Below are 25,085 nucleotides of genomic sequence, written 5' to 3' on the forward strand. Positions count from 1 at the left end.
GTGTGTATCCTCCAGGGGGGCTTTGCAGGGGTCGGTGTGGCAGTGGGGGGAGAAGGGGGGTTGAGTTCTCTGAGCTTGGAGGGTCGGGTCGGAGGGGTGTGACAGGAGGTGTAATTGGTTGTGCTTTCTGTGCTTTTTGGTTGGTTTTTTTTTTATGTTCTTAGTGTGTGACCGTGTTGCCAGAAGGTTGTGCGAGGACTGAGTTGACCCGACGTGGTTGAGTCGCTTTGTTGCGTACCTTTTCTTGGAGTAAAGCTAGAAGCAGTGCGTGTGCTCGGGGGTCTGCTGTAGCCGCCTGGTTTTTTTCCTTTGAGTTGCCGGTTTCTGGTTTGATTCTGAAAGAGAAGATTATTTTTTTTTTCCCTTTCGCTTCTATAGCTGTTGTCACTCTTTAGTTTTAAAAGCACTCAAAATCTGCAAAAATTTACAGCAGCAAGGACTGTATGTTGCATTTTGTTAATACGAGCGAGTTTTTCGAAGGCATTAAGTTCCAAAGATGCTGTTCTTACCATTTGTATTTAACTCCCTGTTAAAGGCAGGCTGTAATGCTTCAACTAACTGTTAGTTCTCATTTGAAGTCCAACACTTCCAGTGTAGATGTGTATTTTAGAGTTGGTTTTGTAGCATATACATTGTATTAACGTCGAACAGGAACAAAGCCCAGGTAAATGCTTGAAGGAGGACTAGGAATCAGTTGCAGAACTTGCTTGAAGGTTAAATCCGGTTGCCGAATCAGCCACTTTCTCAAGTTGACTCTCTTGGTGGCTCCTTTTCTGGGAGGAATTAATGCCAAGCAATGCTTTCTGTGTTTGTGAGTTGTATCTTTAAGTTTTCTTTTAGCAGAGGCATTTCATGTGCCTCTGCGTAGAAGCAGAGAAATTACTGTCTGTAACATCATTATTGGTGAAAAACAGAATCTAATTTAAAGTACAATGACATTTTGACTTACTTTTGGACTATTTCATTATTCTCCCACTGGGGTCCTAATTTCATGTTCCTTCCTAAAAAATCGCAAGTTGTTTGGTAGATGATTTGAAATTTATTTGTTTTAACACTGGTGTCTGTTCAGTTCTTTAGAAGAATGCAAACAGTAACAAATTTCTGCCGTCCTCTCTGTTGGGGATTCTTTTGTCTCTGTCATTAATTAATAGGATCATCTAGGTGGTAGTAGCGTTGAGTATGTATTTCAATCCGTACACAAAACATACTAATAACTGGTAACACTTTCAAGCATGATTTCTTTCAGTTGTTTTAAAACTCTTGGATATTGTGGCATCACGGGCAGGTTTGCTGTTCATATCTGTACATGACCAGCTTGTGTGCTCACGTACCGTGCTGCGGGAAGTGGGGCTATTGTGTGTTGCAGGGGAGGGAAAAAAAATAAGCGAAGCAGGATGGGAAACATGGTTTTGGAAGTGGAAGATGGTTAGTTAGATATCATACAAAAGGTTTGGGTTACTTTATTTTTTTTTTTGTGGAAATTTGGAGTCCAACCAAAGACTGGAGACCAGTCATTTGGAGGTGAGGTGGAACAGGCGTTGCTTAGACACATGAAAAGCTTGTGGATCATAAAGCATGTTGGAGAAAATTTTCCATATTTGAGCTCTGCCAGTCAATAATAGAGGAATGTTGGTATTAAACCTAAAATTATGGGGTGATATAATGCAAGATAGCAATGTTATCTTGGTCCTCTTGCATTTATCACTGCACCAAGGTACATATGGCTATGTGTTTAGGGGTAACTACCTTTGTACTGTCTAATTCAGGGCTGTTATTTACACCACTTTTAACAGACATACAACAGTGATTCAAACGTGCCAAACTTCAGCTGTGAACCACAAGAAAAGTTGCAAGGATTAAGCTGCGGGTTTTGATAGAAGCTCTGTTTAGAATAAAGATTAATAATGAATATTATATTGCTGAGTTCATGAACAAACCTGATTAATTTTTAAGTAATGATTTGGTAAAGAAAAACTACTACTACATAACTGTAGTATGACGTCTTTGCTTCTATAACTTGAAAACCAGTTCCTAATTTTCTCTTAACCTGAAACAGCTGTCATGATAATCAGAGACAGATAGACAGAAATATCTTGGATTTTGCCATTTCTTGGAGATTAGATGTTATGTTACTGTACTTATAAGGTAAAGAAAAATGTGGTGCAGCAGTTTCCCCCTCCTGTCCCCCATTGCCTCCTCTGTTACTTTAAAACTGAGTCGTCTTGGGTTCATCCTGGGGAAAAGAGATGTGACTTCAGTCTTGTCAACTTGAATTCAGTTTTAGGATTGCAGCAAAAATACTGTGGCAAAAAAAAAAAAAAGCCAGATGTGTAGCATTGTGGCTGTTGCTTAACACCACCACGTTATGTCTTCCTATCCAAATATGTTTGAAAATCATCTCGGCTGACTTGTCGTGACTCTGTTGGGTTGTCAGGTTGCAGACAGGATGAGCATCAAGCTGTAGGCGCTGTGAAAGCTTTGCCGGAGTCCTCCCCATGTATTTTGTTTACTAGTGGCCTGGTACTTGCTGACATCTGTAATCAAAAAAATATACTTCAGGTTGGCATAATTCCTGCATTAATTTGTTTTAATGAAGTTGGAGTAGAGGAATAAAAAGGCTGAGAAGGGGAAAGGCTATTTATTTTCCATATTTTTCAGAAGAAAACAGTCTGTGCCTTGTCACTCTCCCCCTTTCTCCCTTTCCATCTTTCCACTGTTCACATATCTAGTTTAATTATTTTTAGATCTGAAAGCGTATTTAGAATAATGTAGTTTCTTGCACAGCGCAGCCCATAGCAATTTCTAGGTGAAGGTCCATGTTGAAATCAATAATTTCTGATTGGCCTGGAGCAGTAATTCTCGGATTGTTAACCTCTGTGGATCAGTCAGCTGTGGTGGAGATGACAGCAAAGATAAGTAAGAGAAGCCCTTCTCTCAGTCTCCAAATGTGTGAATTTGCTCCTTAACTGGAAATTTCATAGGTTTTCAGACAGAAAGATTGACCACAAAACTGGAATTTCTTAAGAAGAGGTACAGTGTGTTTAACAAAAGTGACTGGTGATGTCCCTTAGTAGGTTCCAGTGGTTCATCGCCCCTTCATTAAGGTGTGTTATGCCTCGTGTGGGCTTCTTTAGCCTGGAGAAGAGAAGGCTTGTGTGGGGCTTGTTCCTACCTCCAGTAGAACATTCTCAGGAGAATGGAGCCAGGCTGTTCACGGGGGCGTGTGGTGGGAGCACAGGAGACAAGGGGCATAAATTGGAACAGAAGGGGTTGTGGCTGGAGCCAGGAGAGCTGCCCCCTGCGTGAGGATGGTCTGGCATGGGCAGAGGTTGCCCACAGTGGTTATATGGTCTCCATCATCAGAGCTTTTGGGGATCAAAGTGGAAACAGGTGTGGGCAGCCTGGTCTGATCTATCTCACCCTGCTTTGGGCTGGAGGAGGTCCCTTACAACCTGAATTACTGTGATCATTTGCGTAGTTTCTTTTGTTGACAGTATGTGGCTTTGCTAAAGGAAGATGATTGTATCGAATGATTCTTGGTGTAGCTGAATAGATGATCTGTTTGAGAGAAGATTAACTGGTCCTGTGATGCTGGTTCCATTGTGTTCCTAGAAAGCGCGCACAGGAGACACTCCTGTCTTTGTACGTTTTAGTGGCAACAGGAAAGAGATTGAAGGAAAAATAGTCTAAAATGTGTTTGCTGCTTTACTTTTTCTGCTTTTACTGCTCACTCTGTAATCTGAGCAATCAAAAATACATGCATGGCAGAAATTGCATGAATAACAGGAACTGAAACAACTGAGAGCTCTTTCATTGTCCTTATTTACTCTTGTTAATTAGTAGTGAAGGGTGCAGCAACTGATGGTCTAAATCGTGTTTGCTATGTACCCCTGGACAAACAGCACCATGTTAAAAGGAGCATCGATGCTCTCCTGTTACACTAATTTTTCAAATCTTCAGAAAACAATCTTGAATTCAATCTTAAGAGAGTTTAACTTCGATGTAATGGTGCATAGGGAGAGCTTTAATGTCCAGGGACTGTGGCTTATTTATGGTTTGATCACTTAGGAAATAAGTGTAGTCATAACTGGATAACAGGTGGCCATTTTTTTTCTCCACTAACATTAGAATGTACTCGTTTGAGGTCTTTCCTCTTTAAATTCTGTGTTTCTTTCTTGATATTCTGCAGATCAGAAAGTCTTTACTGAGTTTATTTGCCTGTTGTGGTTGTTCATTGACTCTTTGAATGCAGCTTGCTTTTTAAATGTGGGAGACCACCTTGGTTTTCTTTAGCAACTTACATTATAATTTACTGTTGCTCATACTAGTTTTTGTTGACATTTTCAGAAAATGTAGGATGCTTCTTGAAGGTCTGCCATGCTTGAATTCAAAGACTCAATTTTTTAAATTGACAACAGTGAGTTTACTTATGTCCAGGTCTGATAATGCAGTAAATACAGCTGCTGGTTGAAACAATTATTTGGTCTTTCTCCGTACCGCAGTGATGTGACTATCGCCCACCTGCTCCAGGTATCATCGGTGCTTACATGTTTTGGGAAAAATGTTCTCTTTATTTGTCTGTCAGCAGGAAGCTTTCTATTTTTGCTAAGTAAAAAGGTGGCTTTTCCTCAAGTTATGCCTCTGACTAGTTCTGGGGATGCTGCTTGAGCAGGAAGATGGATTTCGTGGTGCAGTGTGCTGACGAGAGTTGTCTCCAGGGTGTTTCCTGGCTTCTTGTTCGTTGAAGGAAGCAATGGGAAGAGTCTTCATCCAGGCCTTTTGCAGAAATGGGTCTTTTGAGGACTGTGCTCCCCGTAGAAGTTATGTCTTGGTGTGTTTCTGCTGGTCTCTCACACCCAGAGTTAAGGCAGACAAGGAAGAGGGATGAGTGTAGGTAGGAGCACCTAAGCTGTAACCAGCAATGGGAAAGACTCTGCGTTTCTTGATTTTGTTGACAGAAAACCTGTTGCCAGTGTAACCCTAGTCTAGTTCAGGGTCACTCATGCCTGTGTGAAGGCTTGGTTCCCTTCCAATCCTCCTTGGTCTCATACCTTGATGCCTCCTCCTCTGCCTTGGTGCTACTGCTGATATTGGTGCCATCTGTCGTGTACCAAAGCAGATGAGGGGGAGCTTAATTGAGGCAGTCATCTCCCTCCTGGACCAGCATGAAGACCAACAAGCTGGAGGAAACTTTGGGGAAGAGGGGAGAGGAGCTTTGGGGTGTAGTGTAGCCTTGGATGGTTTGACAAAGTTGAGGAGCTGTATTGGGTTTCAGCTCGAGCCCTGACTGCTGAGGGGTGTTTGAGGTGGGGTTAAATTCTCCAATGTGAGTAGATTCTAAGAAATGGAGTAACGTGCATTGAAGTGTCACATTCCGTGTTGGTAGCTCAGCTTTGCCACTGTGCTTCTGCGAAGGAGCTGTTAATGGAATGGGCTGTGATGTTCTGAAGTGGATGTGATGAGGGAGGTTTGGTTTGAAGGGAAGAAAATTAATTAGGTTAAGGAATCAGTCTCCTTTTCCATGGGGAATTAAGGTGGAATATCCAGTAATATGCTCATACAGTCGTAACTTCCAGCAGGGGGCTTTAAAACAACAGGTGTATGTGTGTTCTAGCTTACTAAAACATTTTTTGTCTGGTTTTAATATTAACTGAATATTCTTCCCTCTAACCAAACTTTGAGCCATGGATAGATCTGGCTGGATGGCTCTGAAGCACATCTGTGTTGTCCTCATGTTTGACAACATCAGAACATGTGCATTCTTCCTAGCTTTGGAATATGTCTTAAAAGCCTTTTATATTACGTTTATCTCATTAAAGCAGCCTGATAAATATGTCAATACAATCTTAGGTGGCTTGTGTCTCATTGAAAGGAACTAGGCTTGATGACACAGAAGATCATTCCTATCTTGCTCTTTCTTTAGGCACGTCTCTAAGCTTCTTACCTCTGTGATGAGAGGCAGGAAACATAAAACAGCATGGAGGAAAAGATGACAAATCAGGAAAAGAAAATAAAAATCCTCTCCAGGGAGAGTGAGAGTATTCAGCAAAATCATATATTAGTGACACGGGAAAAAGAGCAGGGTTGCAACAAAAAAAAATAAAAATAATCAAGGATCATAAATCTCAGCAGCATTTCTTTTTTTAGTTTGGTTCTCACTTCTGGCAAAATCAACACTACTACTGGTCTAATTTATACTGTTAGTTTATTTAATGGCATTTTACCTGCCAAAATGCAAATACATATTTAGAAGGAGATAATAAGCATACTAAGTTTTAGTTTTAGAAACCATAATACTGCTTTCTATACTTAAAATAAGAATTCCTTAATTTCTTGCAGTCTCAAAGGCTTTCACATGGTTTCAGGGTGGAACAGAAGGCACCTGGTGCTTGGGTGAGGCTGTTGTGTCTTGAGTTGAAAGCCTCTGGGTCTAAAGGAGGTGCAGTGGTAGCATAGAGCTCGATCTTAGGTTTGTGTGATGGTACAGTGAGCTGCCAAGGGTGAATACAGAATCACAGAATGATATGGGGTTGGAAGGGACCTCTAGAGATCACCTAGTCCAACCCCCTGCCAGAGCAGGTCCATCCAGAGCAGGTTGCACAGGAACGTGTCCAGGCGGGTTTAGAATGTCTCCAGAGAAGGAGACTCCACCACCTCCCTGGGCAGCCTCTTCCCAGGCTCTGCCACCCTCAAAGTAAAGAAATTCCTCCTCCTGTTGAGGTGGAACTTCTTATACTCAAGTTTGTGCCCATTTCCTCTTATCCTGTCCCTGGGCACCACTGAAAAAGGACCGGCCCCGTGCTCTTGACACCCACCCTTTATACTTAAAGCATTGATCAGATCCCCCCTCAGCCTTCTCTTCTCCAGACTAAAAAGAGCCAAGTTCCTCAGCCTCTCCTCGGAAGGGAGATGCTTCAGGCCCCTCACCATCTCTGTAGCCCTCTGCTGTCCCCTCTCCAGCAGTTCCCTGTCCTTCTGGAACTGGGGAGCCCAGAACTGGTCCCAGTGCTCCAGCTGGGGCCTCCCCAGGGCAGAGCAGAGGGGCAGGATGACCTCCTTTGACCTGCTGGTCCCACTCTTCCTGATGCCCCCCAGGATGCCCTTGGCCTTCTTGGCCACAAGGGCCCATTGCTGGCTCATGGTCAGCCTGTTGTCCACCAGGACTCCCAGGTCTTTCTCCTCAGAGCTGCTCTCCAGCAGGTCACCCCCACCCTGTCCTGGTGCAGGGGGTTATTCCTCCCCAGGTGCAGCACCCTACACTTGCCCTTGTTGAAGTTCATCAGGTTCCTCTCTGCCCAACTCTCCAGCTTGTTCAGGTCTCACTGGATGGTGGCACAGCCTTCTGGTGTGTCAGCAAGCCCTCCCAGTTTTGTATGATCAGCAAACTTGGTGAGGGGACATTCCAGCCCTTCATCCAGGTCATTGATGACTATATTGAAGAGGACTGGACCCAGTACTGACCCCTGGGGAACACCACTTGTTACAGACCTCCAACTAGATTCTATGCCACTAATAACAAACCTCTGGGCTATGTCTTCCAGCCAGTTTTCAGTCCACCTCACTGTCCATTCTTCTAATCCACCTTCCTAAGCTTACCTGTGAGGATGCTGTGGGACACTGTCAAAAGCCTTGCTGAAGTCAACGTGAATACACACACTGTGTGTGGAGAAAAACACTAATTTAGTGGTAGTTAACCACTGTGGAACTTCTTATATTCAAGTTTGTGCCCGTTTCCTCTTGTCCTGTCCCTGGGCACCGCTGAAAAAGGACCGGCCCCGTCCTCTTGACACCCTCTCTTTAAGGATTTATAAGCATTGATCAGATCCCCCCTCAGCCTTCTCTTCTCCAGACTAAGAAGACCCCAGTCCCTCAGCCTCTCAACCAGGCCAGTAGCTCAAGGTTTCCTAGCCAGGGATTGCAAAGAGGGACTAGTGCTTGACAGAGCTCAATGTTTAACAAGTATAATGTAGTTTGCTTTAAGTAAACTTGGATCTTAAAATGTATGTAGTGGGTTTTGGGCATGGTGTTGTGTTTTGGCTTTTAGCATAATTGATTCATTCAGAGAAATACCAAGATAAAGAAAAAATGAATTTGCTCTCTTGAAAAATTTAATGGCATGGTAAAGGAATCATCTGTTCTCGTAGTGCATGATAGTTTCCAGACTGGATCTGTCTGAGCTGCTGCACATGCTGCATATTTAACCCCTCTAAAATAGAGGGACTTGCCTTCAGAACTGTGTGATGCCTCTGAGCTTCCAGTACCCTAACTGGGAACTGCAGATCCTCACCACTGTTAGAAATCACGGCTTGTATCTCGAAATTACTGCAGGTTCAGAGATAAATGTTGAGAATGATTCAGCCTTAGTGAAAGGATAGAGAAGTGAGCTTGTGTTCAGCAAAGAACTAGGGAATTAGCTCCTGTTGTGAACCTCTGAAAGGACACCCTTCCTTAGAATGGCTTCTGGACGGTGACATGCCTGAGGAGCTGAGCAGATAAATCAATTGGTGTTAAGCTTCTTGAAGACAATCCATTAACACGTCAGTTGTTTACAGTAAATGAGATAAAGTGAGCACTTGCCAACTTTTTCAGATGGTGTAGTTTTTTTGAACAGTGTGAATATAAGGTGGTAACACTAATTTTTGTTCTCGTTCTCCACTGTTGTAACTTGTGACCTCCCACTGAAATAGCTCTAGAAAATCACCAAATGCTATAATAAAAAATTAAACCATTTGGTATCCAATATTTTTATTTATAAAGGTCTAGGATACAGAGGTGAGATCTGTCCTACTTCTTCCAAAGAAAAATTCTGGCCGTCTGAGCAGATCTGTGTTTATGGATGTTTAATGCTTAAGCCAAATACAATGCTTATGTGTGTGATTGTTCTTTCTGATAATTTTTTGTTTTGTTTTACAGTCACTGGCTTTAGGTGAGGATTCAGAATGGGAGACAAGCCTATCTGGGAGCAGATTGGGTCCAGCTTTGTACAACATTACTACCAGCTTTTTGATGCAGACAGGACTCAGTTAGGAGCAATATATGTAAGTATCTACAAAAGGGGACTGGGGCTTTGTCCTGTTGTCTGCCTGGGTTTCTCTGTTTTGGTGTGTGGGAATACAGAGGGTGGGACAGTGGGTTTTATCCTGACTCCAAAGAGTCAGTCAATGCAATCACACTTACTCATCTTTTTATTTATTGCATTGTTCTACATTTCATTTCTATTTTGAGCTTTGTTTTGCCTTATCTATAAGCAGACTCATAAAAACCCCCGCTGGTTGTAGATGGTGGCTTGTAGTGGAGGGGGCTGGTGATGATCTGGTGATGTAATTCTCCATAAAAACAAATACGCTAGCCTTAGTTTGCCATTGATTTGCAGGTGAGGATTTGCTTGGATCCCTCTTGAAGTGGGGTGTGATTTAAGTCCTACTCTTAGCAGTTCTTGTAGGCATTTAGCAGTTCTTATAGGTATTTATTGGAGCTCATGTTGTATTAATCCTCAGAACATTAAAATAGATTTAAAATTTTGAATCCAGTTTAAATATTTAGACTTTGTTAAAGAAATTTAAATGCAGTTCAAATTTCTTCAAAAATTAGGCTTTAGTTTTTGCTCCTGATTTGGGGCAAAGTGGATTTGGCTTCCAAAATTAAAGGTTGTAACTAACAAACCCAAGGAACCTCAGTTTTTAGTTTTGGCAGGAGACTCCTCCAGAACATGCAAAGCGCCCTGTGTGTGGAGTTGATTACTGGTGGTGAGCAATGCTGCTGGGTGGCTGAGGTGTTTCAGCAAGATGCTCAAGTCTTACAAGTTTTCTAGCAGCATATCCTGTTTTCCTGACCTGTTTTTCATCTGCTGGATGAGTTGTCTTAAGCTTCACCGAGCTGTTGAGGATGGAAATTGTTGCAGGAACACCATCTGACACCCCTCATTATTCCTGCCTCAGCAGTATCCACCAGCACTGAGAGCATTTGCTCTTTGGCTTGCTGTGTATTTGTTATCAGTCCTCAGAAGACTGGTGATAAGTACAGGCTAATTTAAATTCCTGGCAGAGTGGCCTTCCACACAATGAACTCCTGGGCTTTTCCATCCTTTGTCTTTGATCATTGATTGGAAATACCTATGCGGATGTTGTCAGGAGAACTGTTATGCAGGTTGGAAGTGTTCTTGGATGACCATAGGATATTGTGACTCTGGTTTAAACAGAATATCCTAAGCTGAACAGAAAGCTTCTTCCCAGTTGCTGTGGCACCTGACATTTGCGCGCTCCAAAGAGCTTTTAGGCTGAAGCACCTCAATCACTTCATGTCACACAGGGCTGTCTGTTAGAAAACCTTTAGAGGTGCATTCTACTTTCTGGGTGTGAACAGGGTATGCAAATCAGTACCTGAGAGGAAAAAAAGCTGGTGCTATAACTCTTCTTTCTCAGATTTCTTCATATATTTTATTTCTCTACATGCTTGACTTTGTGTCCATAGGATTTTTTTTTTTTTTTTTGTCCTTTAAGTTTTGTTCTAAAAGCTAGCTTTGATCCAAAGGCTGGAACTTTTTTCCTGGTAGAATCATAATTAAATTTAATCTTCTTAATTTAAGGTTATATGCCAAGTAAATAAAGTTTCTTACAGGATTGTTTAAGGGTTACCTCAGCAGGTTGATGAATTTGTTTCTTTTCCCCTCAGATCGATGCATCATGCCTTACGTGGGAAGGACAGCAGTTCCAGGGCAAAGCAGCTATTGTTGAAAAACTCTCTGTAAGTCTGTAATCCTTATCAAATGTTTTGGGAAACACTTCTGAAGACTCTAAATTAATTGCTTCTGAAAATTTGTTTTCGATTTCAGCAATTTAAAACTCTTGAACATGGGACTTGTGCTTCCAACTTTTGGTCTTCAAATAATGTTATTTGTGATGTAATTCTGTATTCCATTGTTGGGTCTAATGGTGGAATGTTAATTGACTGTGTTAGTTTGCAAGGTTATTTTGCGACTGCAGTTGCATCTGACATTATTGATTTATTTTTAATAAAGTTCATAAGCTGACACTGTGATCTAGGGGAATGGAAGGTGGTTTTTTGTTCTTTTAAAGCATGCCAAGGAAGTAGCAATAGCAAACCTGTTATTTGGATCTGCCTGTGATAAAGGCTAAGCACGTTATTGCGAGAAGCAATTTGTTTTCTGATAAATAAACTGCATATAAATTCTGTGGTGGAGAACCTGACTTATCCTTAGTGCAGCATTTTTCAGCTGTTCAGATATGAGCAATTATGATTCAGGACTTTGAAACCAGTGTCTCCTCTTCATCAAGTGAGAGGAAAGCATTTATTACCGTATAGAGACTGAAACTCTCCTTCCCTCTTCATATCGTTACATTTAGAGAAGTTTTATGTTTCTGAATAAACCCGTGCTTCTGTTACAAAACTGGGTGTACTTATAAGCTGTTGTGAGACTAGAAAGTTTGTTTCTCTTGCAAGATCCGTGCAGGGCATGTGTTGGATCCTCAGATGTTCTGCTCAGAGTGTGGTATATCAGGCAGATATACCATCTTTAACTCAAAAAATCTTTAACTTGGACACTTGTCATCTTCCACAGCTACTGCTCCTGCGTTCATCGAGGCTTTCATCCGGACATCGTTAACTGTGAAGGCTGAGGTTTGCCCGTGGGCCTGTGTTTTCAGGTGTCTGCGTTGCCTTTGAGAAGGTTGCACACCTCAGAAATAGCACAGCTCACAACTGCTCGCTTCTGGTTGAGCAGATACACAACCTCCAGAGTTGCTTGTTTGTGTACTCGGTGCTCTTTAGACTTCTGGGCTGGAAGCCATGTAGATACCCAGCCAGCTAAGCATTTGTTTGGCCACGGTGTCTCAGATGCTGCCTTGGATCTGGCCCTGTGCCCATCGGCCCCTTTCCCACCAGAGCGTTACTCATCTCTGCCTTCCCTGTCTCTGGTGCCAGTTGGAATTTCTGGATTCATGTGCCTGCTGCACAGTCTTGCTCGATGAGTGAAGGCGTGCTCTTTGCCTCCGGGGAAGTATTTCTGACTTGTATCCATCTGCTTAAAGTAAGGAAGAAATGCAGTAAAATTACTCCATGCCCTTCCGCTGCCGTGCTTGTTATGGGGCTGTATCAACTTACCTTGGCTCTGATGTCTTCCAGCATACCCCTGTGAGCACCGAGCTGCTTGGGCTCTGTTTGCTCTTTCCACTGAATGTGCTCACCTACTCTCTCTGTGCTGCTGGAGCTTCTTCATTGAGCAGATCGCTGCAAGTTTGACCCTGAAATTCTTCCCCACTCTCTGGGGTGATGCTAAGGCAGTAGGGCAGGGTTGTAACAACATTGCTTTGCCAGCGCTGGTGCACCTGAACCTTGTTTCAGAGTTGGAGTTGACACTCATTCCTTCCATCTTATTTGGTGCTGAACTTGTTTCAAATAGAGAGCCCGTCCTCTTCAGGGGACAGCCTGATTTACACTGAGCATTTGACATAATCCTGTAGTTGTACGAGTCTCCTGGACCAAGCAGGGAGCTGGGACAGGTACCTTTGTTGCCATTTGTTGCCAGGAGTGAGTTTAAGCTACTCTGCTTCATTCTTGCAGAATTTCTCTTGCTTGACTTACAGGAGGATTTCACAGTTTTGGTGGACAAGTTTAAGTGTCAGAGGGTACTAAAAGCCTTGGTTGCTGTGTGGCTTCTCACCTGTTAGTTGCTTTATTGTACTCTTCATCTCAAGAAATGCTTCGCTCTGGTAGAGATGGATGTTCACAAGCAACCATCCTTTTGAGGTGGCTTCTCTCTATCCCCAAAATCAGTGACCTTTCCTGTCAGCTGACTCTGCTCTTCCCAGTGGGCTTCCTCCCCTACTGCATCACACAAGGAGTAGCTCACTTGGCTGGCCAACCTTCGGGGTCCTTTTCTCTGAAGGGGACAATTGCATACTTGAAATGGGCACCATCTTACCCAGCCTTGAGTGTGGTTCCTTGTCACCATATCACAGAGTTTTTGACTCGAGCATTTCCTTCCTCCCTGCCTTCTCCCTCCAGTCTCACCCCTTATTGGCATCTTGTCACACTGGAAGCTGGGTTCTGGATGTTCATTCCCCTTCATCTCTCTGCCTTTCCAAGAGACTATTCTTGCAGGACTCGTTCCACGAGAAGCTGTTGTGCTGAGGTGGGACCAGGCTTCCTGGTACTCTTTTTGTCAAAGTAAGGGTGTGCAGCGTCCCAGCCTATGCTTGTGCAGGCACATTCAAGTGCAGGATGGTGACCCTGGAAAATATTTTGCTGGTAGTTCAGAAGAGACTGCCCTTGTGAGGTGTTTTTGTTACTAAATGTCTGTTCCATATTACAAACCAGTGGCTCACTTTGTGGTTGATGGTAGATTGGGATTGTCCTCCCAGCCAAGAGGAAACACTGCAGGCTTTATTAGAGTGTTCTTGAACAGTGTCCCTCCGATCAGAGGGCTGCTCTGTACGCTTCCTTTGCTTCCCCAGCTATTGATTCTGCCACTGTTTTTGTGTTCTCTGTTATCCAGGGACTTAGCTTCCTGGTATTCTTTCTGAAGCCTTATACTTGTCAGGGACAAGTTTGTTCTTCACATCCTCGAGAGTAGGACTTGAGTCTCCTGTTGTTGTACCTAGGCCTTCTTCGAGGTCTTCCAGGTTCCTTCCACTAGAGTGAAACGCAGAACTTGCCAAAGTATGTGCTTTGGATTTGCTTCAACCTGTTACATCAGGGAAATGAAGCAAAGGCGTCAAAGTACACCCTGAGGTTTAAATGCCCACATGCTGCTGTGCTGAGCAGTGGGTGGACTCTGGATATCAGCCATGTGGTCACTCAGAGCTCCATCCGGGCTGAACTGACTCTTGCAAAACATCTGGCATTAATGCAGCTTCTGACAGAACGGTGCCCAAACCTGCGTTTCAGTGACAGGACTCTGAGATCCCCCAGGGGTTTGATGCTCACTGCTTGGAGTCCTCTGTGGTTGGAATGTGAATGTGGTCTAAGTTGAAGGAGAGGAATTACTCCTCAATGTCTGGTGTTTCTCAATGTGTGTTCCTTGCACACTTAACTCCAGACAGACTTGGATTTGCTACACGAGCACGGAAAGCTTTTTTCTTTTCAATATATATGCTTTTGTTCTCCACCTCTTCCTCCTTTCCTTCTGCTCCCACCTGGTACATGGCAAAGACAGTGCCTGTTGCTGTGGTGGTCCCTCAGGTGCTGTTACAAAGGAAAAGAAAAAAGGGGAAAGGTGGATATGTGGATCTCAAGCCCTGAACACTGCGTCTTGGTCAACCACCTTTCCTTTTATTCATGGCCATTTAACAGAGAACAAATTAGGAGTTGTCTGGTAATCAGTCCTTTAACACTGTTAAGAGCAGAGAAGCTTTGTGCCTTTATCATACGAACTTTCAACTTGTAGATGAACGGAAGCTCTTCGGGCAGTGTAATAGGAACAGGTACTGCTTAATGTCTGTGGTGACATACTATGTCATGTCTCAGTGCTTGAAAAAACACAACTGTTAAGATCAACCCAACCTGAGTAGTGTCAAGTTGCAACAACTGTCCATGCAGTACTATCAAAATAGTCTAACACTTCTTAGTGTTGGGTTTGCTTGATTTTTGTTTTGTAAATTAAATAATGCAATGACCGTACCCTACTTACAATATTACACCTTATTTTTCTTTCTTTTCATTGTAGAGCCTCCCTTTCCAAAAAATACAACACAGCATCACAGCACAAGACCACCAGCCTACACCTGACAGCTGTATACTCAGTATGGTAGTGGGACAGCTTAAGGTAAACTCTTTCCATTACAGGTTAACAAACGCTTACGTCTTAGATTTTTTGCAGGATTCTAAATCATCCGATTTCTGAAAACATTAATGCTGTCTTGGGTGGGGAAGGAACACTAGTTAGCTGGCATTGAGATGTTATTCTTCTGCCATTCAAGACTGTCAAGAAACTGCTCATCCCTTCAGATAACTAGCATTAGGTAAACCACCTGAAATTTGACAGTTGTATATTCCTGCCAAGCAAAGTACCATGGTTTTTACTGTGCATACAAGTACCATATGGACTCTAAACGCATCGATGTTTCCCTTATCCTGACACAGTAAGATTTCAGTGTCCTCTGTTGCATTTCAAATCATCATTACAGTGTCCTTGGACAATAGAAGCCCATCTAGTTTAATATACTCTTTGATGTATGCACTGAGCTGTGAATTAGCAGGCCTTTTTTTGTCAGCTGACAACCCTTCAATAAGACCATGGTTTTTTTCTTTGCTGTTACAGGACACAAGAACTCAGTCCTCGTGTCAGTGCAGTCCAGTCCCTCTGTAGTCAAAACTGGTTCAGCAATGGGAGTATTGCCTCTGAGATCAGACACTTATTGTTGAAACAGTTTCTTCTTGTCAAGAAATTAGGTCATTTTTCAGGTTGTAGTATCGCTGTTTAAGTTATACTACTGAACTGCATAAACTTATATAGTCTTCTGTTACGTTGAGAAAAATGTTGGGTCTAAATATACTAGGCCACACTCGTAAGATAGTTACACTACTTATCAATGAAAGAAGTCATCCTGGAATCTGCAAAAAACAACCTGTAAAGGTGTAAAGTCAGCTGTGGGCAAAACTTGCTCAGAGAGGGCAGTGTTTATTTAAAAAGTGTGAAATTACATAGTAATAGTTACATAGTAATAGTTACAATTATCAGAGTTAGTTTTGTCAGGGTTTGGTCCAGCCATGCTGTCAAGTCAGGGCTCTAAAGCCATCCAGTCTTTAGAATCACTTGAACTCAGTTTTGTTTTAAAATAGCTGTTTTGGTTTCCTTTTCCTGTTAACTCCCAATGGCACCTCCAGTATCAAAACATTCAAACTTCCACTGCCTGAAGTGTTCACTGAGCAAACCTGGGACTGAACGTGTGAACCTGCTTGCTCTGCTGCTCCTGTAATCGTTCTGGGCTGGGCAGTTGGGAAGAGCAGTTCCTGGTGTAGTGCATCCACTTCTAACCTAACATAGACAGCTTTGGCTCTCCTTAAAGCTGCTCCTGCTTCCTACCTGCAAGCTGGATTCCAGCTTTCTTGTTGCTCAGTCCCACCTGCACACGCTGTTGAGGGCAGACGGCCATGTGTGGCCATGGAGAGCACTGAAGTGCAGGACAGGGATGATGTCAGATGTGCTGATCTCATCTGTTCTGCTCCTGGATGTGCACAGAACCTAGTGATGTGGCCAAAACTTCTTGACTCAATGTCTCGGGTCACTCACATCTGCACCTGGTTTTGCACAGTCATGTTGTTAAGGTTATTGCATCATCATCAAGCAGATTATAGCTTGCAGCAGTGGTTGTGGTGAATCCTTTGGCAAGATACCAACTTCTTACAGATTCTGTAAAGCTTTTGGGTTTTCTCATCCTTTAGTACGGTCGTTAGGGTTGTAGATGCAGTCCAGGAGCTTTCCCATGGCTTGAAGTAGTATTTCTTACTGTGCTGGTTTTTATCCTCCAAACAATTTCAATTTGCAGAGTAATTCAGAATAATTCAGGGATCACATAATAGTGCATCTAGGTACTTGGAAAAAACATACTGGATTAAAGTATGCCTGTTGTCATGATCAAATCCAACTTTTTTGAATTTTTATTAGGAGAGGCAACATTTTTCTACTTTTCACATATATGTCTCCAATCTTAGCTTTAAAAAGCACATTTTAATGCCTGGCAAATGCTGCTCCTCACTGAGGAAGTCCAAGTCAAATTAGAACTTGGACTTCTTGCTTCTGCCTTGTATGATACTTACACAGGTGGACAAATGAACTGATCAGTAACAGTCAGTGGTGTGACAGATGTAATAACTGTCTCTGCCAGTACACGAACATGGCTGTCGTATGTAGAGAACACTTCTTCTTGTGCCATACACAGGTATTGACAGCTGTTTCAGTGCTGTTCCCGAACCAGTACAGTAACTGGGAACAACTGGGTTCAGTCAGTGTATTTTAACAAGTGGCTCATTGTAGCTCCGGTTGAACGGGGTACACTTTTAACACGCAAACATGGAGCAGTGTACTTAATTTTATTTAAAGTTTTGCCTTTCAAGCGTGTCTGCTCTGCACAGCTCACATCTGTTGGACTCAAGGAAAAGTAGCAAAATTTGCTCAAGGAAGGGGACTTTCCAAACCATCAGTAACAGGGTTTGATGGGAATAGCCACGCTTCCTGCTTATTATTCAGTTATCCTTTTCCTGGGACTGAGCCAAATTCTTCAAAGCCCACTAAAATTAAGGCATACACTTTTGAATCCTCTGTGGTGTTTCAAAACTTGCATTGTTTTATGTAATGAAGGAGCACGCATAATGCTTTTAATAGAGTAAGCCAATAAAATAATAAGGCTAAAACACCTGTAACATGCCTGTTCTTAGAAGTCATTCTTGGCATGATACTTAAATGGATTTTCTGAGGCTGTAGTTGCTTGAATTCCTAGTCCCAAAAGTTCAGTGGAAACTCTTTCTTAAGTCAGCTGCGCACATCTTGTATTCCTTAAACCATTATATTTTGATCTTATTTAATTTTAGGGGAAAAAAAAACGCAAAGGAAATCAGAAGAACCTTCTGTTCTCCCTGCACATACTGTGGGGTGAACTGCTCCCAGATTGTCACACAGCCTCAGCTCCCTTCTTAACTGTACAGGAATAGTTCTGAAGAAATAATGGGTCAAGGACTGCTACTGTGAAACTCTGTATTTCCTTTACAAGAGTATTATGCCTTAAATAAACCCGTAAAAGGGTTGTTTTAAGCCTTTGGCCTCCCCTGCTGGAGGGGGATTTAACTGAGGTCAGTTGAAGTCATGACCGCCCTGTGGAAAGGTCAGGAGGTATGTCTGTTTCCATGCTGCTCCAGTCTACAGCCCAGCCTGCTGGTGCTAATATGAATTGTAAATTAAAAAAACAACAAACCCAAAACCAACCAAAAAAAAAACCCAACAAAAAAATCCCAGAACAACAAACAAACAAAAAAGCGACATCTTTTGCAGCACAATAATCATCTGCACTGAGTGGACCGGACACAGCAGCTGCTTGGGGAAGATGTTGGAGAATAACGGAGCATCAAAGTAGGGTGAATGTCACTAGGGAGGCTCTAACTTGCTGGCAGAAGCAGTACAGTAATTGCTTTCATTAAAAAGCACGTTTACAAGAAAATACATGAAACATTCTCTTTAACGGATGTTGGGATAGGTAGAAATGTGTTTGGGTTTTTTTTATCCTTTTGTAGAGGTATAATAAATATACCTCCACCTATTCTAATTCTGTTAAGATTTTTATTGCTCTTCATTGGGAGCTTGCTTGCTTGCTTCAACTAGGTTTTTAAGCCTTTAGGAGTGAGTTTCATGTGGTGCCATGCTGCCCTGCCAGTGTTCATCCAGCACGTCACCCAGTACGATCATTGTGCTTCACCCAGTAACCTATTTCTCCTGTCGATGCTCAGGCAGACGATGACCAGGTTCTAGGCTTCCACCAAACCTTTTTGTTGAAACATTTTCAAGGTGCCTGGGTGTGCACCAACGAAGTCTTCAGGCTAAGCCTCCACAACGGCTAACCCCCGTGCCTGCCCTCTCCTCCTCGCTGGCCTGGTCGAGTAAGGAGCGCTCTCTTCTCGCTCTTGTGGCACTTGGGAAGCATGGCTGTGGCTTGCGATTTCTCAGAGCCCCATGGCAGAGCTGTGGCTCTCCTCCAGAGTGTGGATTTTGAAGTGACTGTTGCAGAATTAATCGTGAATAACTAATTGTTATGCGGTGTTTCGTAGTCTTAAAAGGGAAAGGAAATTTGCAATTAAAATCACTGGATGTTTTTGTAATGCATGCTGAACACTTAAAGCGCTGCTTAAAGCCTGTTAAATGAGGCTTTTAACGTCTGAAAGAACCTGCTATCTGAAGTAATTAGCTTTTTCTCTGAGATAAGGAGAGCTTCGAGCCTGTAGTTAATCTACAGTTGCTGTGGGGAGCTGGTGAAAGGGAAAAACTGTCTGTGACCAGACAAGAGGAGAAAAGTTGTGCAGCTAAACTTGGATTGCAAAGTAGTGTTGCATCTAATACATGACCCACGGCTCTGTGAGCTGAGGATTTTCTACAGTTTTGAGCCTCCGGGTCAGAAGGGATGTAGAAAAATGGGAAGAGGTGAAAAAGCTGCCAAAGTTGGCAGTGTTCCTTAGCTGGTAGAGCCAGGAGGGGAGGCAGCTGGGGGAGATCTGCCTGAAGTATAGGTGGAAGGTGGTTGAGTACTTCCAACAACCTGAAATCAAGCTGTTCTTGGTGGCGCCAGGCAGTGTAACAAGGGACAGGGGTTGCAAACCTTCACTTAGGAGGCTCAGATCGGACACAAGGGAAAGGTTTTTCACTGGAAGGTTGAAACCCTGGGAAGTGGTGCCTGGACACCTTGGGAAATGTCTGTTCTTGGAGGCTTGGAAGACTCTGCTAACCAAGCTGTGGCTGCTGGTGGGCCATGTTCATGCTGGACTGGAAACCAGAGGATCCTTCCAATCTAATGCTCTGCCTTTTTTATTTTAATTCAAGGATGTCATGAAAGAATTTGAACTGCATAAAGGAAAGCTTTGTAGGAAAAGTGAAGCTCCTGTGTTTCGAGCCTGGGCTTGCATCTGGAATGCAAATTTTGAGTTGGACATAACTGAATTTGGAACAGAAAGTTAACCTCACTGAAGCTCTTTACGCTTATCGCAGCTGTGATGAAGATCCAAAATAAAATGGGATAGGATTAGTCTATGCCTTCTAGAGCATGTCAAGTCACTCAACTGTGGGTCTTTGCTATATGTTTATAGGATGTATTCAGAATTTTGGGAATGGACTATAAATTATTTCATTTGCCTTAAATCTAGGATTTTCCTTGGTTTCAAAGTATACTTCTCGTCTATGCTGTGAAGACATAACATGAAAGCAATAAAGTAAGCGATAATGTGTGACTTTGATGAGTGTATTTGCCATATGTACAACAGCGAGTGTTTGGGGAAGAATTCCCTTTTCTTTTAATCTTCATGTGTCCAGTCCTGAATTGGGTAAGAAAGGAGCAAATTCTCCTCGAGCCAAAGCAGTAAGAGCTGCAGTGCAGGTAGGCTTATCAGAAACTGAGGAAACCTACACTAAAACTAGTCTGCTGGTGATACCCTTTTTTTTTCCAGAGGTATATATTTTTAAAAATGTACTTGCGTCAGTAATGACCTGCCCAAATTTAGTGTGAAAGCTACTTTTGCACCTTGTAATAGATGCCTCAGTGACTTAAGAAGAGACCGTAGGGCAGCTGAGCGTATACTAGAAGCTTGTTAATAGATGTGATTAGAATGCTTCAAGCTGAAATGATTCTGCCAGGCTGGTTGAAACTAAGCCATTCGGAAGGAGCTGAGATAAATAAGAGTTCATTCCAACTTGGGCAAAAGGGATAGCAACTAATTAGATGCTTTACAAAGCTACATGCTCAACTTTAGTGTACAGATCTGATGCTACTCAGTTTTCTTAAAGAATCTTTCGTGTCCAGAAACCTACCAACCATCAAGCTGTAGTGCCACTATACTGGGATGTAAGTGCTACATTTGATCCTAGGAAAAGCTGGAAAAGGTATAAACCTGTGGGTTTCCTCAGCACTGCGTCGCAAGTGTCTCTTCTGGGCAGAGCTGATAATGATGATACTGGCCCTGAAATAATGAGCATGACTGCTGTTGTATGTGCTAATGAAATAGATGGTCGGCTGGTCTAATCTGGCAGAATTGCTTGTGTTCACGTTGTGCTGATGGTTACAGAGCCTCTGCCTAATGCAAAAGGAGACCTATATCAATGTGACCAAAAGCTGCCCAGTCCATCACCAGGGACTCTATTGGCACTTGTTTTGCTTGTGGATTTTTCCTTCATTCGTTTGTCCACTGAACACTTTGTCTTGCTCATACTTCTTACTTGTTGCCACCTTAATTTCTGGCTGTAGTAGTAGTAGCTCATTCACTTTGTCCTTCTTGGTTTCCTGGTACTTTGATATCTTGCCCATTCTCCCCACCCTGATCACGTTTTTGCAAGCTGGAGAGCCGTACTGCATTTCCTTGCTTTAGTAGGAAACTCTGCTGCAGGTGGTTCATCTTTCTTGCCCCTCTCTGACCTTTCCCTATTCTATCATTTTAATTTTTTTAAATGAGAAGAAGCGCATGCAGGATTTGGTATGTGGGTGCTCTCTGCATTCATGCAGTTGCTTAATGGGGTTTGCTTCTCTGTTCCTCTCCTAATAACTGCTAACACTCTGCTTGCCTGGATAGCTGTTGAGCTCTGAGCTGGTTTAAAAAAAAACCAAAAACAATAAAACATTATCCATCATGATTTTGTTATCATTTTCCTGGGAGGCAATAGCAAATCTAGGGCCCTTTTTGGTTTTCCTCTGGGGATTCGCATACACTTATTGAAACTGCGCTTCATCTTTGTTTTATTTCCTAGGCAGTTGTGAAATCCTTGCAGGGGTTTTAGATTTGAAGGCTGCTTTTACATGGCCCTGATCCGACCAGTGCTCTGGCAGGCTTGCTGTTTTGTGATAAAACTGATATCCTCAGCAAGTTGCTGCTCAAAGCTGACTTGTTTCACAGGCCATTTAACACTTAAATGAATATCACTTTTTTTTAAGTAAAGATTTTTTGTTGTTGTTGTTTATTTCATAGTCTGCTTTGCTCTTCAACCTTTTCCTTGCTGTTCTTGGTGGACAGCAGCACAGCATTGAAAATAAACATTCAGCAGTCTGACAGTGTTTTGCATGCTACTCTGGCTGCTGCTTTTCAGTGCTTTTTTAAATGTATTTCCCCCCTTTTCTGAAGCTGAATAGTCACGTGCTGAAAGAATAGAGCTTAAAATCCTTAAAAAAATGCGGAATTGAATACACTATAGTCAGTATCAGAGAACTTTTTTAACTAAGTCCTATGTGCTGTTGAGATTGAATCCTATTGTGTGATTTTTCAGCCAATTTGGGAACCATTTGTTTTATTTTAAAGCTTTAATTCCTGCATGCTGTATCTAAGGAGACTCATAAACATTTGGTGGGAGAAGTAGTCTCCCTCTAGTACCATTTTCTACTTTTGTAGTAATATAGTAAATATAGTGCAGGCACTGCAACCCACCTGGATGGATCACCAAAGGCAGGAGTTAAGTCTCTGCTGTGAAGATCTTTGTGTTTGGAACATCTCATTGCAGCTACAGCAGGTACTTCACTCCCTTCCAGCTCTTCCTGGATGGTGGAAGTGGGAAGTATTAAGTCACTGGCCAGCTGTACCTGCTCTGGGAAAGGCTTCAAATGCCACAGTTGGTACCTAGATCATTCAGGCAATATTCTTGATACTGACTTCTACAGAAACTCCCTTCTGTCATCAATCCAAAGTACAGCAGCTGCAAACTAATTGTGAAACACCTTGGTTTTGTGGTTGGTTCCTGGCCTGGGCAAGACCCAAAGAAAATTTGTGATTCAGCGCTGATGCAGGGATGCTCTTATCAGTGTTGTGAAGCTGCTGGAACAAGCAAGTCTTCCAGAAAAACCTGACTTGAGATGCCATTGCAGGATTTCGGTGTCGTTGGGTCCCAGGTGTTTATTGGAAGTAGAACCTCTGGTTGTATTGGTGTCTCCTGAGGTACTCGGCATCTTACAGCATGTGACATCACTGTTAACCGTAGCTTTTAAGTTGTCTTATCGTGAGTTTTGGAATACGTCTCTCAAAAAAAGAGCTTTTTCAATTTGTTTTTCTTCTTTTTCTACAGGCTGATGAAGATCCCATCATGGGATTCCACCAGATATTTCTATTAAAGAACATCAACGACGCCTGGGTGTGCACCAATGACATGTTCAGGCTAGCATTGCACAACTTCGGCTGAGCTGCCAATCCCGAGGCACCCGTGCTTTTTGTTTTGTTTTGGTTTTTTTTTTTTTTTGTTTTGGTTTTTTTTTTTTTTTGTTTTGGTTTTTTTTTTTTTTTGTTTTGGTTTTTTTTTTTTTTTGTTTTGGTTTTTTTTTTTTTCCTCTTCTCTTACTGGTATTATTCACACTCACGGAACATTCCAAATATCATACACAAACCTGCAGCACTGCAGAGCGTGAGCAAGCAAGGCCTGTGACCTGCCCTTCTGCTGAGTTTACATTGTCACTAGATGAGTTTCTTGTGCATGATGTTTGGAAGTTAGACTTAGCTGCATTTGACAAGAGAAATTTGTGTTGTACCAGCATGCCTCGGAAAGAATTTATAATGCAAAAGGTTGTTGTTTCTGTACTGACAAGATGCTCTATAACCCAAAGAAATGAAAGAACAGCAGCCTGTACAGCCCAGATATTGATTTGTTCAGATGTTTCAATGCTACATTACACAATAAAACCATGAGATTTTCTTAACAGTTTAAATTGTTTTAATGAGTTAAATGGATGTGGAGTTAATGGATGTGGAGTATGTTATATCGCTCGCTTTGGATGTCCTGTGTCTGCCTGGTGAGGAAACGCTTTCAAACCTAAACCTCTCAAACTGAAGAGCATGTGATAGTTTTACTGCTGAAGGTCATAGTTTTACTGCTGAAGGCAGTTCAGGTATGGCTTTGGCCATACAACTTTTCCTCCCTCCTTCTCAGCAGCTTTTGTAACAGGGACTTTAACATTGACAGGTTAGTTCCCAGCTGTTGTGTTTTCCCAAAGCAAATGCCTTAAATAATACACAAGGATGACAACACTCGTGGCAGCCTGTACTCAATCCATTTTGCCTACCCTCAAAGCTGAAAATGCTGTATTTTTTTCCTAGGCAGACACTCGGGATGTCAATCCAGCAGCGTCCTCCTGGAGTTTGTAGCCTAAAGTCCAGGACAGATGCTGCTCTGTGTTGTCCTTCTCCTGCCCACAGCAGGGGGTTTGGAACTTGGTGATCTTTAAGGTCCCTTCCAACCCAAACCATTGGATGATTCTCGCACCCCCTCATTATACCTTGAGCTGGTTGGTACTTGCCTTTGCTGTGCCGGATTTTAGGATGTGGTTGGCTGTCGTCTTCCCCCCAGGAGGTGGCGATATTCCACCAGCGAAGGAATTTAATTAATTAATATTAACCTTCCGAGCACAGGACATGGCACAGGAGCAGAATCCCATTCGCTTTACCTTCAGACCCGACTCAAGCCATCAGACCTCAGTTTTGAAGGGCTTAGCGCACCTCGCTGGGCTTTTGAAGTACATAAACTTGGCATTTCTCCTCTTGAGGCTTTTCAGAAAAGCCCAGGTGGGCTGTGCTCAGCAGTTCTCAAATCCAGCTGCTTTGGCATTTGAGTTGTACTGGGCTTTCTCAGCAGCTGAAGTTGGGGCCCTCCTGTTTGGTGCTGCAGCGTTCTCTGATAGTCCCTGTGTCTGACGCGGGGCTGTTCTCCTGACACTGCTTCTGCACTGCCAAAGTCACAGAATCTTCATGGTTGGAAGGGATCTTTGAGATCATTGAGTGCAACCACAAAAAGCAAGGAAAAAAAACCAACAACAACAAAAAAACCCCACAAACATACACAACCCAATGATCTTGGGCACTAGAGAATGCCCTAAAGAGCCATGTCTACATGTTTCTTAAATCCCTCCAGGGATAGTGACTCCACCACCTCCCTGGACAGGCTGTTCCAGTGCCTGACCACCCTCTCAGGGAAGTAATTTTTCCTGATATCTCATCTAAACCTCCCCTGCCCCAACTTCAGACCATTTCCTCTGCTCCTGTCATTGTTCCCTTGGGAGAAGAGGCCAACCCCCACCTCTCTAGACCCTCCTTTCAGGTAGTTGTAGAGGGCAATGAGGTCTCCCCTCAGCCTCCTCTCCCCAAACTAAACATGCCCAGTTCCCTCAGCCTCTCCTCGTACAACTTGTTCTCCAGACCCCTCACCAGCTCGGTGGCTCTCCTCGACATGCTCCAGCACCTCAATGTCTTTCTTGTAGCAAGGGGGAATCATGCTCAAAAGTAATGGCTTGAGGAGATGAGCTCTTGCCGTAGAACCCTCGTTCATTTTGTGTGGTCACTGCTATGCAAGGATCCTTCTGCTGCAGCTCTGGCTCTAGAGGAAGCCTGGCAGAGGAGAGGGCATCTGAGAA

The 25,085-nt window shown here is 43.0% G+C and overlaps 1 protein-coding gene across 1 annotated transcript in view; it reads left to right on the top strand.

The window, feature by feature from the left end:
- NUTF2 (nuclear transport factor 2) overlaps positions 1-23,387 on the top strand; it is a 27,779-nt gene extending 4,392 nt beyond the window's left edge. The window contains exons 2-6 of the mRNA XM_014947859.1: positions 8,914-9,038; positions 10,672-10,743; positions 14,684-14,782; positions 22,754-22,910; positions 22,998-23,387. Coding sequence (XP_014803345.1) covers positions 8,940-9,038; positions 10,672-10,743; positions 14,684-14,782; positions 22,754-22,867 — 384 coding nt within the window. The 5' untranslated portion in view covers positions 8,914-8,939 and the 3' untranslated portion in view covers positions 22,868-22,910; positions 22,998-23,387. The remainder of the gene's footprint in view (positions 1-8,913; positions 9,039-10,671; positions 10,744-14,683; positions 14,783-22,753; positions 22,911-22,997) is intronic.
- Positions 23,388-25,085: the final 1,698 nt, after the last annotated feature.

This window comes from Calidris pugnax, unplaced genomic scaffold, assembly GCF_001431845.1.
Source record: "Calidris pugnax isolate Ruff unplaced genomic scaffold, ASM143184v1 scaffold30, whole genome shotgun sequence".
NCBI classification, from domain to species: domain Eukaryota; kingdom Metazoa; phylum Chordata; class Aves; order Charadriiformes; family Scolopacidae; genus Calidris; species Calidris pugnax.